The sequence below is a fragment of the Bombus vancouverensis genome, chromosome 8 (assembly GCF_051014615.1).
Source record: "Bombus vancouverensis nearcticus chromosome 8, iyBomVanc1_principal, whole genome shotgun sequence".
NCBI classification, from domain to species: Eukaryota; Metazoa; Arthropoda; class Insecta; order Hymenoptera; family Apidae; genus Bombus; species Bombus vancouverensis.
Window position 1 is genome coordinate 17,457,873 of NC_134918.1, and position 12,469 is coordinate 17,470,341.

A 12,469-nucleotide genomic window follows, 5' to 3' on the forward strand; every position below is an offset into this window, starting at 1 on the left:
TTATAGAAGTATCGTTTGTAAATTTGTATTTAATTGAAAGTGAAGTGTGTTGACAACATTTCGTCACTAGCTTCACTGCAGTTAGAAAACCAATTGTTGACGTATAATGCTTGTTTGTGTTGGAAACTTTATGGCGCCAATTATACCACTTTACTGTTAGCTGTAAATTTTTTAAAATTGTTTTTAAAAATGCCGGCGTTTTTGAAGCATATCGAAGTAGAAAACTTTAAGTCTTACAGAGGAAAGCTTATTATAGGACCTCTAAAATCCTTTACTGCTGTTGTTGGACCAAATGGATCCGGTAGGTTATGTTCTTTTATATTAGTATATGGAAAACTTCTAATAATTTCAGACCTATTATGCATTATATATTTGTTTTTAATATAGGAAAATCTAATTTTATGGACGCAATTAGTTTTGTTATGGGAGAAAAAACAAGTAGTCTCCGGGTAAAACGGTTTAGTGAGTTGATACATGGAGCTTCAATAGGAATGCCAGTTGCACGAAGGTATTTCTGGATCTTATAGACTAAAAATTTTTGTAATTATTTTAACAGCATTTATACTTACTTGTACATACTTTAACCTTTACATACTTTTAATATTATAAACTATACTTTCATATCTTCAAGTTTCAATTATTTTAGATATATAATTTTTGTTTTTATTTCTATGCTAAATTACGCTTTTATTTCTACTCATAAGACATCAAACTTCTACATATTTCAAAGTTACATATAAAGTATTTTTTGAATTTATTAAAATATTAAAAGAAAAGACTTATTATGACATACATTTATTAAAAGTTTTTATATAAATATCTCATTTGCTTAAATACGCTATAATTTTCTTTTTTCTTTTACATATTTTAAAGAAATAGTAATATCTTAAATTTAATAATTTTTGTTCTTTCTCTTTTACAACATGAGAAAAAAATTGTATAAAAAACAATATCTAAAATAATTGTATTTAATTTTGTTTTTGAATATAACTTTATAATATATTATAAGATAAAGAAAAAGTGCAAGTATATAAATTTTTATACAGTTTGATTTAATAATTTTCAACAAACTAATTCAATTTTTAAATAAATTAACTTCCTTCTTTCTGAATGTGTATAAATTTGTATTTAAAGGAAATAGAAATAATTCTTTTTAATTTTATTATTTAAAATGTATCAGAATATAAATATAAGTTAGAGAGTAACTTAAAATTAAATCATATGCTTAATTGTAATATGGGTATTTTGTTTAATAGGAAACAGTGAAATACTCCATAAGGGAATGAAGTTATAAAAAAATATTTTCAAAGAAATTGTTTAGTACATAGGAGGACATTAGGTGATATAAATAACATTATTTTGAGTGTAGAAATAGAAGAGATGTCAAAGTCAAGTCAATTTTTTAAAAATAGTAATATTATGTAAAGTATTCATAATATGGTGGCATTTGTTGAGATACAAATAATAAATTAGATCTAAAGCAGTCAAATCAATGCAAATCATTAGCTAACACCTTTGAATGATACCAATTATGCTATGCACTATAAATAAAGATCAAGCTTCTTTTCTCGTTTTATATGTCTTAGATTCATATCTTTATATTCTAACAGCTAGTTTAAGAGATGTCTTTATTGAGACAAAAATTCAAAAGTGCAATTTAACCATTCTTCTAACCTTTATAGCACCAGTTTCTTCGCTATATGACACTTCCAGTATCCTTGAACAAGTCAATACTGACAGCTCTGGTCTGTTGGGATACTGTCTATGAAATTCTTTACTAAATCTCATATTCCACTGTTTTCAGTTAAACAAAATACCCTATACATATATATGCATATATCTGCATTTATAAACATAATATTTATAAGCATAATCTGCGTATCAAATGTATTTAAGTATATGATACATCTTATGCAGTCATTATAAATTACAGTGCATCTGTAACTGCTGTGTTTGAACTAGAAGATGGGACCGAAAAAAGTTTTATACGTTCTGTACAAGGCTCTTCTTCGGAACACAGAATAAATAACAATGTAAGTTTTATATATTTTTTTAGTTAGTTTAGTTAGAAATTTAATTTGAATGGAAATTTACAAATTTTCATGTGTATTATGTAGGTAGTTACTAGCCAAGTATATCTCAATGAGTTAGAACAACTTGGTATTAATGTCAAAGCAAAAAATTTCCTTGTATTTCAAGGAGCTGTAGAATCAATAGCAATGAAAAATCCAAAAGAACGTACTGCACTTTTTGAAGAAATTAGTAATTCTGGAGCATTAAAGGCAGAATATGAAAGGTAACTTATATACATAAACTTGCACATATATTTTTTATGCAATATTATCTACAGTCATATTAGTAATTTCAATATGTACATCTATTTAATTGTATATTAATTGCATATATATATATATACAATTAATATACATAATTAATAATATATAATATAATAATATATATAATACAATATAATAATATATATAATATAATTTATAATATAATATATGTATATATATATAATTGTGTATGTATATACATATAGGAGGATTATTAATAAAAATGTGTTTATCATTAACTAAGGGTAATCTTTATTTTAACGTATTATATAACAGTTCAGTGTATCTAAAAGATAAATAATATACTGTGTAATATTTCATCTTTTTTTAAATCAGTTTCTGATAAACATGTTGCAATTATAAATAGATTTTTTACTTTTATAGATTAAGAACGGAAATGTTAAAAGCAGAAGAAGAAACTCAATTTTCATATCAGAAAAAGAAAGGTATTGCTGCTGAAAGAAAAGAAGCAAAACTAGAAAAAGAAGAAGCTGAAAAGTATCAACGTTTAAAGGAAGAATATGTAGGTCATTTATTTACTCATTAATTTCAAATTTAAACAAATTATATAATTTATAGATCCATTATTGAATCAATTTTAAATGACTTAATATTATCTGTTTCATTGTAGATAGAAAAACAAGTAGAGCTTCAATTATTTCGTTTATTTCATAATGAAAAGAGTACAGAGAATTTGGAAGTTTCACAGAAAAAGAAACAACATGAAATAGAAAAGATTGAGAAGAAGAAGGAAAAAGCAGAAGAATTATTAAAAGAGAAAAAGAAAGAAGCTGGGAAATTAGGGAGGGATCTTGCTAAAATCGAACAGGATATTAGAGAAGTAGAAGTTGAAATAACAAAGAAAAGACCCACATTCATCAAAGCAAAAGAACGTGTTGCACATATGCAAAAAAAAGTAGAATCTGCTCGGAAGTCACTAGCTCAAGCACGTATTGCAGATGAAGCTCATAAGAAAGATATACACGAACTTCAAGAAGAACTGCGACAAGTAGAAGATGCTAAAGCAGCTTATGAAGCAAGTATTGCTGGACAATCACAATTACAAGGAAGAGATGTGCAACTTGAAGATGAACAGGTAAGAAAATTCAAATGGGATTTATATATAAAAATATTTTTCAAAATATGTCATCGCAAAGTAAGATTATAAATCATTTTTCTAATTCTAATATTTTTCTCATTTTTCTAATATTATGTTATAATAATCCTATTTAATTAAAGCTACAATAATTATATATATCTCAAAATTTAAAGACCAAAGTAGTCATTATTATAATCATTATATTAAATATTAATTTAAGGTGAGGGAGTATAATCGTTTGAAAGAGGAAGCAGGTAAACAATCAGCGAGATATTTACAACTTCTTGATTCTATTAATCGGGAGCAAAAATCTGATCAAGATAGACTTGATAATGAAGGAAGAAAAAAGACAGAAATAGAGAATAAACATAAACAAAAAGGTCATATGCGAGATGAAGCTCTTAAAAGAGTAGAAAAATTAGAAGAACATATAAGGACGTCAGAAGCTGCCTTAGAAGATCAAAAAAAGTTGCGGGCCGACTTACAATCTGATGTTGGTACATCAAAAGATAAAATACAAAATTTACAGCGGGAATTAGAGAGCATTTCAGAGCAGCTAGGTGACGCAAAGGTTGATAAACATGAAGTATCAAGAACTAAAAAGAAAACTGAGATCGTAGAAAATTTTAAGCGCCTCTTTCCTGGAGTAGTAAGTAACAAATTAGATTTAATATTTTACTTATAAATCATTTTCTTACAAATTATTATTTTACCAGTCTAGCAATGTAATTGTCATGTAATTACTATTGTTATTATTATTTCTTAGTATGATCGCATGTACAATATGTGTGAACCTATTCATAAAAGGTACAATGTTGCAATTACAAAAGTTCTTGGCAAATATATGGAAGCTATAGTTGTTGATACTGAAAAAACAGCTAGACAATGTATCCAGTATCTTAAAGAGCAATATCTTGAACCAGAAACATTTCTTCCTCTTGATTACATCCAAACAAAGCCATTAAAAGAAAGACTTAGGTATGTAGCGTAAAAATAACTTTAGACATCAGCTGCATAATTTTTTAAATATTTAGAAGAGTCATTATTTCTATTCTTAACAGTATCTTTGTATATTTTCTTACTTCTCCCTTCATATTACAAAGATTGTAGTAATTTCTAATTTCTAATTAGTTTTAATTCCTTCTGTTACGATTGATTTCTTCTTTCTCTCTTTTTGTTTTAGGAATATACAAGAGCCTAAAAATGTAAAATTGTTATATGATGTGTTACATTTTTCACCTAAAGATATTGACAGAGCTGTATTATTTGCTACAAATAATGCACTTGTATGTGAAACACCTGAAGATGCAAATAAAGTAGCTTATGAAATGGATAAAAAAGCAAGATACGATGTATGTGTGTATAGAATAACTAATTTTTTAAAAAGTTACAATAATTAATATATGCATGTAATTACAGTGTGTTGCATTAGATGGAACATTTTATCAGAAAGCAGGTATTATATCTGGTGGTAGTTTAGATCTTGCAAAGAAAGCGAAAAGATGGGATGAGAAACAAATGTCTCAATTAAAGGCACAAAAAGTAAGACACTCTATTTCCATATACAGCGTACTTGTATATTTTACTGTACAAAATTGTTCTGCAGTATATGTTAAATATTTTGTAGGAAAAATTAACAGAAGAATTACGTGAATCTTTGAAAAAATCAAGAAAAGAATCTGAATTAAATACAGTTGAATCTCAAATACGAGGATTGGAAACACGTTTAAAATATAATAAAAGTGATCTTACTGCTACGGTAAATAATATAATTTATAATGCTATAAAACTGCAATTATAATAATAATAACAGTATTTTAACATATCTTTTATGCTTATTGAAAATTATACGTATTACAGCAAAAACAAATTTCGGAACTTGAAACAGAATTAGATGCCCTTCAGAACGAATTAAATATGTTTGGTGTATGTAGATCTTTTATATCTTATTACACTTATGTAAGAATGTTTACTAATTTGATATATCCTTTGTATATAGCCAACAATAACTGTAATTGAAAAAACTATGGCTGAGAGAGATCAAGAAATACAGAATATCAAGGAAAAGATGAATAATGTTGAAGATGATGTATTTGCCAGCTTTTGTGAACAAATAGGTGTATCTAATATTCGACAATATGAAGAAAGGGAATTACGGTATGTGTACTTAAATTTGATAAATATGATATTAAGTTTAATAAATATAAATAAAGTTCTTTAATATAGGAACCTTGTTTCTTTATGTCAATTAATTTTTAAGTAATGAATGTATTATAACTACAATATATAAGATATTAAAAATTTTCTAAAAGAATAGATACATTAAAAACACAAAAAAATGTATGAAAAATGGAAGAAAAATTTTATTTCACTTTATATTGTATACAAAATACATACTTCATACAAATATTGTACGCAAATTGCAATTATGTTTACTTCTAATAATTTCTGCGTTCATAAAAAATAATTTTTAAATAATAAGCATCTCGAATTTCTTATTCATTTTTCTCTTTCTTCCTCATTATCTGGATAATAATATTTAATTATCTGAAAAATGTAGTTTATAATAACATTTATTAATACTTTAAATACGAATAAATTTGCTTTTCTGTCTCTTACATTACAATCTTCATTTTTATAGTATTCTTTAACTCAAAACGCTTACCCTTTACAAAGGGAAATAAAATATATTACCATTTCAATTTTTAGTGTAACAAGAAACTTAGTGTTTCATTCTCATGAATAAATTTTTTTATATTAGGAAAAGATAGAGAAAATAATTTTTCTTACAATTGATTAATTCTTACAATTATACTTATAGATCACAACAAGAAAGAGCAAAGAAGAGGATGGAATTTGAAAATCAATGCAATCGCATTTATAATCAATTAGATTTTGAGAAACAACGTGATACAGAAAGTGAGTAGAATTTAACTTTATATGCGTACTTTTAAGAAATTTAATACTCGCTTTGCTAAATTAATATTTAATTGAAACCTATAAATGAGAATATGTAAAATTTAGGTAACGTATTACGATGGGAACGTGCCGTTCAAGATGCAGAAGATAAACTTGAATCTGCCCGGCAGACTGAATCTAATCAAAAAGCAGAAATAGATCACGATGAAACTCAAATGGAGCAATTGAAGTCCGCGCGAAACGCAAAAAAGATGGAAGTTGATCAAAAAGAAGATGAAATAGGCAAAGCTAGACGTGAAGTTGGAGCAATAGCGAAAGATATACAAGCTGCTCAGAAACAATTAAATGGTATTGAAACCAAAATTGAACAAAAAAAAGCTGAACGTCATGCTATTTTAATGCAATGTAAGGTATGTTGTAAAACAAGATGAAATTAATCAATCTATTGTTTAAGGATTTTATAGAAACAAATATATGAATGTAATGTTATATAGATGGAAGACATTGCAATTCCAATGCTTCATGGAAATATGGAAGATATAGCTAGTGAAACTACTGCGACTAATAATTCGGAAACTAATAATGACTCATCCTTAAGTACTCACCAACAATATGAACGTGAAAAACGAATAACTGTAGATTATGCCCTCCTTCCTGAAAATTTGAAGGATATAGAAGAAGAAGATATTAAGAAAACTACTGACAAACTAACGAAAACGATTAATGATCTACAGAGTACTATTCAACGTATTCAAGCACCAAATATGAAGGTAACAAATATAATATTGCAAATAGAAAATTACAATTTAATCTCTTTTAAGATACTACATATAGTATACCTCAGATGAAGGGGATTTGTGAAGTTACACTAACTCTTTTTGCTAACTCAGTGAAAACAGCAACAAGTAACTCTAAAATCTCACAGTGAAAATATGTAAAAATAATAATTTTAAATGTCCAATAATTCGGTTACTAATGGAAATTTATATTCTTATGTTTTCCTTCCTTTATGCAACTAATAAGAGGGGACTGATAACATTTTTTAGATTGCATATTTAGTCTATTTCTCAGTCGATTACATGCATTGGAATGTGTTAATTTTTTGAAAGAATATTTTCCTTTTCCTTCTTGAAAATCTTCCATTCATAATGTTGATCTTTTTAAGGCTATTCAAAAGTTATATCTTGCTAAGGAGAAATTGCAAGAAACTAACGAAGAATTTGAACAGTCTCGTAAAAAAGCAAAAAAAGCAAAAACGCAATTTGAGAAAATCAAAAAAGAAAGACATGACAGATTTATGGCTTGTTTCGAGCATGTAGCTAATGAAATTGATCCAATTTATAAGGTTTGTATATGTTAAGTATATGAATTAAAAAAAGGTACATAAATATATCTATTATTTTAGAGTTTAGCAAAAAATCAATCTGCTCAAGCATTCCTTGGACCAGAAAATCCAGAAGAACCTTATTTGGATGGTATTAATTACAATTGTGTAGCGCCAGGAAAACGATTCCAACCAATGTCTAATTTATCTGGCGGAGAGAAAACTGTTGCGGCATTAGCCTTATTGTTTGCAATTCACAGGTATCTAGTTTCTAATTATTAAGTTTTTAAATTTTTACTTTGAAATAAATTTAAATCTAAAATTAATCTATTTCTTATTCATAATATATTTTACATTATATTAAATTATTATTAAATTATGTTCGATTATAATCTAATTTTATCAAATCTATAGTTTTCAACCTGCGCCATTCTTTGTTTTGGATGAAATCGATGCTGCACTGGATAATACTAACATAGGAAAAGTTGCTAGTTACATACGCGATAAAACAAGCTCTTTACAAACTATTGTCATATCTTTGAAAGAAGAATTTTATTCCCATGCTGATGCATTAATTGGTATTTGCCCTGATGTAAGTATAACTGAAAATTTATATCGTCCTAGCAAAATTACATTACATATATATATTTTTTTAATTACAGGTTGGAGAGTGTTTGGAAAGTAAAGTATTAACTCTTGATTTAACTACATATCCCACGCACATTAATTGATAGAGTATATTTCGATTATAATTATACATATTTCAATTGTGTTTTATTTTGTCTTATTTTTCGTAATAGTTTTGTTTTACATACAAGACATTTTAAAACTTCTTGTATCAGAATTTAGGAAAATAACTCATGAATGTCAAATCAAACAAATTTCAAAGAGTATTCGAATAATTCAATTTTTTATTTCTAATCTTTTTCTCTTTTTGGAAATATTGAGGTAATACTACTATCGTATTTTAATTATTTTGAAAATTTTTATTTTTATTTAAACTAGATTAATATAAAAAATTGTCTTTAGTGATGTAAAGTTGCTTGGTAATAAATTATTTGTATAAGTAATAGATTATCTATTAAATTAAAATAATATGTCAATTTTTAAGTTAAGTATATAAAATGTTTAAAAAATTATAATTTTTATATTGTAAGTCTGTAAACATGTACCTTTCTAGGATAAAAAATTTTATTATAATATACTGTTTATTAGTTTTTAAATGTCTATCCTTTATACAAGATGTGAAGCTAAAATAAGATGAAACTCAAGAATGAAAATATTGCGTTTTCGGATTTGTTTTTTAGTTATTGATAATTAAAAATTAGCCGAAGTATCACTGTGCGCGAGCAAACCTCCTTACACGAATGCAAGTAGGTTAGTCTAAGCAGCGGGGTGCACAGGGATCCTCAAATCGAACGATACATGGGCGGCAACTTACCTCGTACAAGACGCAGAGGAGATTATGACATTCGAAACATTTGTTACGATGTTTGTCTAATTCGTTTCAGTGTTGGCTAAAAGATAGGTGTAAGAAAACTTTACCTATTAAAAACTGAAGGTGATTGAAAACTTGGAAAAGGAAGATGACAGAAGAAGTTTGCTATTTTATCACTTTAAAGCTCCCCTTGAATCATGTTATACCAGACAAAAAATTATCAATCCACCCAGTAACAATGAAATAATCTAAGCTAAGCATGTTTCGTGGTTCACCCTGTACAAACATGAATATCTGTTGAAAAATATTGGTACAAATTTGACGAGTTCCAACATTATTTATTTAATATTATATTCTTTATATCGATCTTTTCATATTTTTAGACCAGCGGAGAATATTCAGAAAGTTTAGCATATTCATTTTCACTGGAAGAATATCCTACGTCGCACGAGAAATGAGAAAAAACTTGCTCATTTTATGCTTAAAGCACAACGTTACCATTAGATGAAAAATTCGGAATTCTGTTTTCATAAGTGTAATATTAATAATCATAACGCATATTTTAATTAATCTGTGAGGATATGATTTTTATTCTTATATTTGAAAGTATTTGTTTTTAACGACTTCGTTATGTCCTACAGAAACAACTGTGTACGTACAACGTGTAGTTTAATCGGAACACCAATGACGATGACACTGATGCAGATAACATTCCGAGATCTGTACGTAGTTTCCATTAAAACAAGTATGTAACGTATTTATTTCTGTATGACAGCCATGGAAGGAATTATAAGATTTTAATAATTTGTTCATTTTATTTCTACTGGTTCTGTTTCGCAGCCTTATTGAGTATTACTTAGAATTTATTGCTAAACTGACAATACAACTCATAAATATTCAGACGCTAGACAACTTACAGCAACAATACTTACATACACGAATGTACGTAAAATGTATCAATTAACGAGAAACTAATAGTAAAAAATAATGCCTATAATCTTCCTAAAGAATCGACAAATAATACAATTTAATTATTTGTTTAAAAATTGATCGACAGCATATTCATTCGTATATCAACTGAAGCTTAGATGCTATGCCACAGTTGTGGAATTTACCTCCGCTGTAATATTGCGATAGAATTCAGCAGAACTTTAAACGTATCTTCTCTTCCTACATTACGTATATGTGTATAGTTCGTAAACTGTCAAATGCAACGTTTCTTTGCCTATGTGTGTGTTATCTTGCTACTCGAGAACCGTTGAATCGAATTTCTTTCCCATATAGGTACATCCTCGGTCAGGTTTTAAGCTATGTTTGGTTAAAATTGATTTTTATGGAGCTGAGCAGTGAAGATAAATGCGCGACAAGACAAGGAAAAAGCTGGAAACGTACAGGAAATTGAATGCGCTGTGAAAACTACAAGGGATGATACATCAAGACTGTGTGTGAGAGATAAGTAGCTTTTTAAAATAGTAGTACAAAGAAGTCCGCGGCGGTCATATCGTCATCGCACAAAGAGAGTCTTATATTCTCTGGTGTGGGTATGTCAACGTGAACTGGCGCGAACACACATAAGCATTTTAAATGCGCTAAAACAGGTTATATTATTTGGAGAATTATATGGAGAATTTACAGGTTCTCTCGTAGCGAATATTTTAAAATGCGTGGATTCACGCCAGTTCTCATCGCGATACTTTTAATATGAATACGTACAATCCTAAAATGCCTTGTACTTTATCAATCTAGATACGTTAAAAGTTAATAAACTTTTTTTTGGGGATATGTTAGATTCTTAAATTGAAACTGAGTGTGCGGCAACTGCATAACACGAAGATGAATTTATGTCAATGTATAGAAAGAACGACAAGACAGGTAATCAGTTTGTTCGCTTCTAATTAACAAATCAGATGCAAAGACGCTTAACAAGGATACTCGGGGTTGATAAATTCAACAATAGGAATTATCGCAAACGTTCATTGTGCAAGATTATGAAAACAACACAGACTAATATCACACTGGCCCAGTTATACTATTAGAAATAGTGGTAACTCTGATTTATAGTCGGACACAACGATACAGGGACTTGGGTCAATGTAGCCTATTACGGTTAACGCTTTGTAAAGTAAGTCGCGCTGCGGGAATGCGGCCAAAATAATGATTGTCGTTTAATAAACTTATTAAGTCGAAATGACGTGATCTGTATCGACAATAGTATCGTAACTGCAACCGATAAAAACTAGAAGATCGCGAAGTATGTCAATCAACTGTTCGTGTAGTCGTATTTTTAGCGAAATAATGAATGAAATAGCTTCTTCTATCCAATGTATTCAATCGTGACCTACGGTAAAGATTGGAAATTATACATTACATTTTACATTACCTCTTAATTAATGTTCCTTTTAATAACAAATGACAAATCCATGAGATGTTTAAACACGTGATATTAATCACGATTATAATACGATTTCCTTCTTTAAACTAACATAGAAGCATACTTATGTAAAGTATGTGAAAGTACTGCAAATAATCTTTTTTTTTTATTTCTGAACAAATATTCTAGTCATTAAATTATACATCTATGTAACAGAATTTCCATGTAGGTATTTTTGCTGAACTTTTGTGTTTTGTACCATATGTATGACATTTGAACCGCTTAAAAAAAGAGTTACATTAAAAATAGTTTAATGGCAAGGAGATATGCCGATAGACTATGAGAAGATAATCGATTAATTTTCGAATAGAGATAAAACAGATCGAATTCACGGGTGTTTATAATGTCTTATATCCTACGATTACGCTACTATTCATGCTTATTAGATTATAACGATGAAATAATATATCATTATTTTCAAGGATTGTATCCAGAGATCTATATAATCGGTATATACGTATATTAAAACAAATGTTTAAGAAAAGTTTTGAAATAAAATGTCATCTTGACGTTACATTGACGCTTAATATTAAGCTCTTAATATCAAATTTAATCTTATGTACTTTAAGGTGTCTTATATATTTAAAAGATAAAAATATAAATACATGAATTACTTCTCCAGTTTAAATATATCAGATTTTCTAATCTTACAGTGGAAACGTGATAATAACGTCATTTTTCAAGTAATGTCACCTATATCGATCGTCCTTTTCATTTCAAGGTACATAAGGCATGTTAACAAAATTAATGCATATATTTAATTTTGATTAATGCAACGGTAGTTCAAATTTAACAAACGTTCGATTATATTCGCTAATGTTGCTTATTGTTAGAAGAAAATGAAATAAGCAGTGTTACATTTTCAAAAAAAATCCTCTTCAGAGCTGATTATCCCACTTGAATATTGAACGGGAACGCTATA

At 27.9% G+C, this 12,469-nt stretch overlaps 1 protein-coding gene across 1 annotated transcript; it reads left to right on the top strand.

Annotated features, from left to right (window-relative positions):
- Positions 1 to 73: 73 nt before the first annotated feature.
- LOC117159567 (structural maintenance of chromosomes 1) lies at positions 74 to 8,445 on the top strand. The gene is made up of 20 exons (XM_033339523.2): positions 74 to 301; positions 388 to 508; positions 1,934 to 2,033; positions 2,118 to 2,296; positions 2,721 to 2,859; positions 2,968 to 3,432; positions 3,656 to 4,084; positions 4,202 to 4,413; positions 4,619 to 4,787; positions 4,855 to 4,977; positions 5,063 to 5,194; positions 5,296 to 5,361; positions 5,435 to 5,592; positions 6,257 to 6,354; positions 6,460 to 6,764; positions 6,849 to 7,124; positions 7,520 to 7,699; positions 7,760 to 7,938; positions 8,093 to 8,270; positions 8,341 to 8,445. Exons 1-20 carry the CDS (start codon positions 190 to 192, stop codon positions 8,407 to 8,409), a joined length of 3,690 nt encoding a protein of 1,229 aa, XP_033195414.1. The 5' UTR covers positions 74 to 189; the 3' UTR covers positions 8,410 to 8,445.
- Positions 8,446 to 12,469: the final 4,024 nt, after the last annotated feature.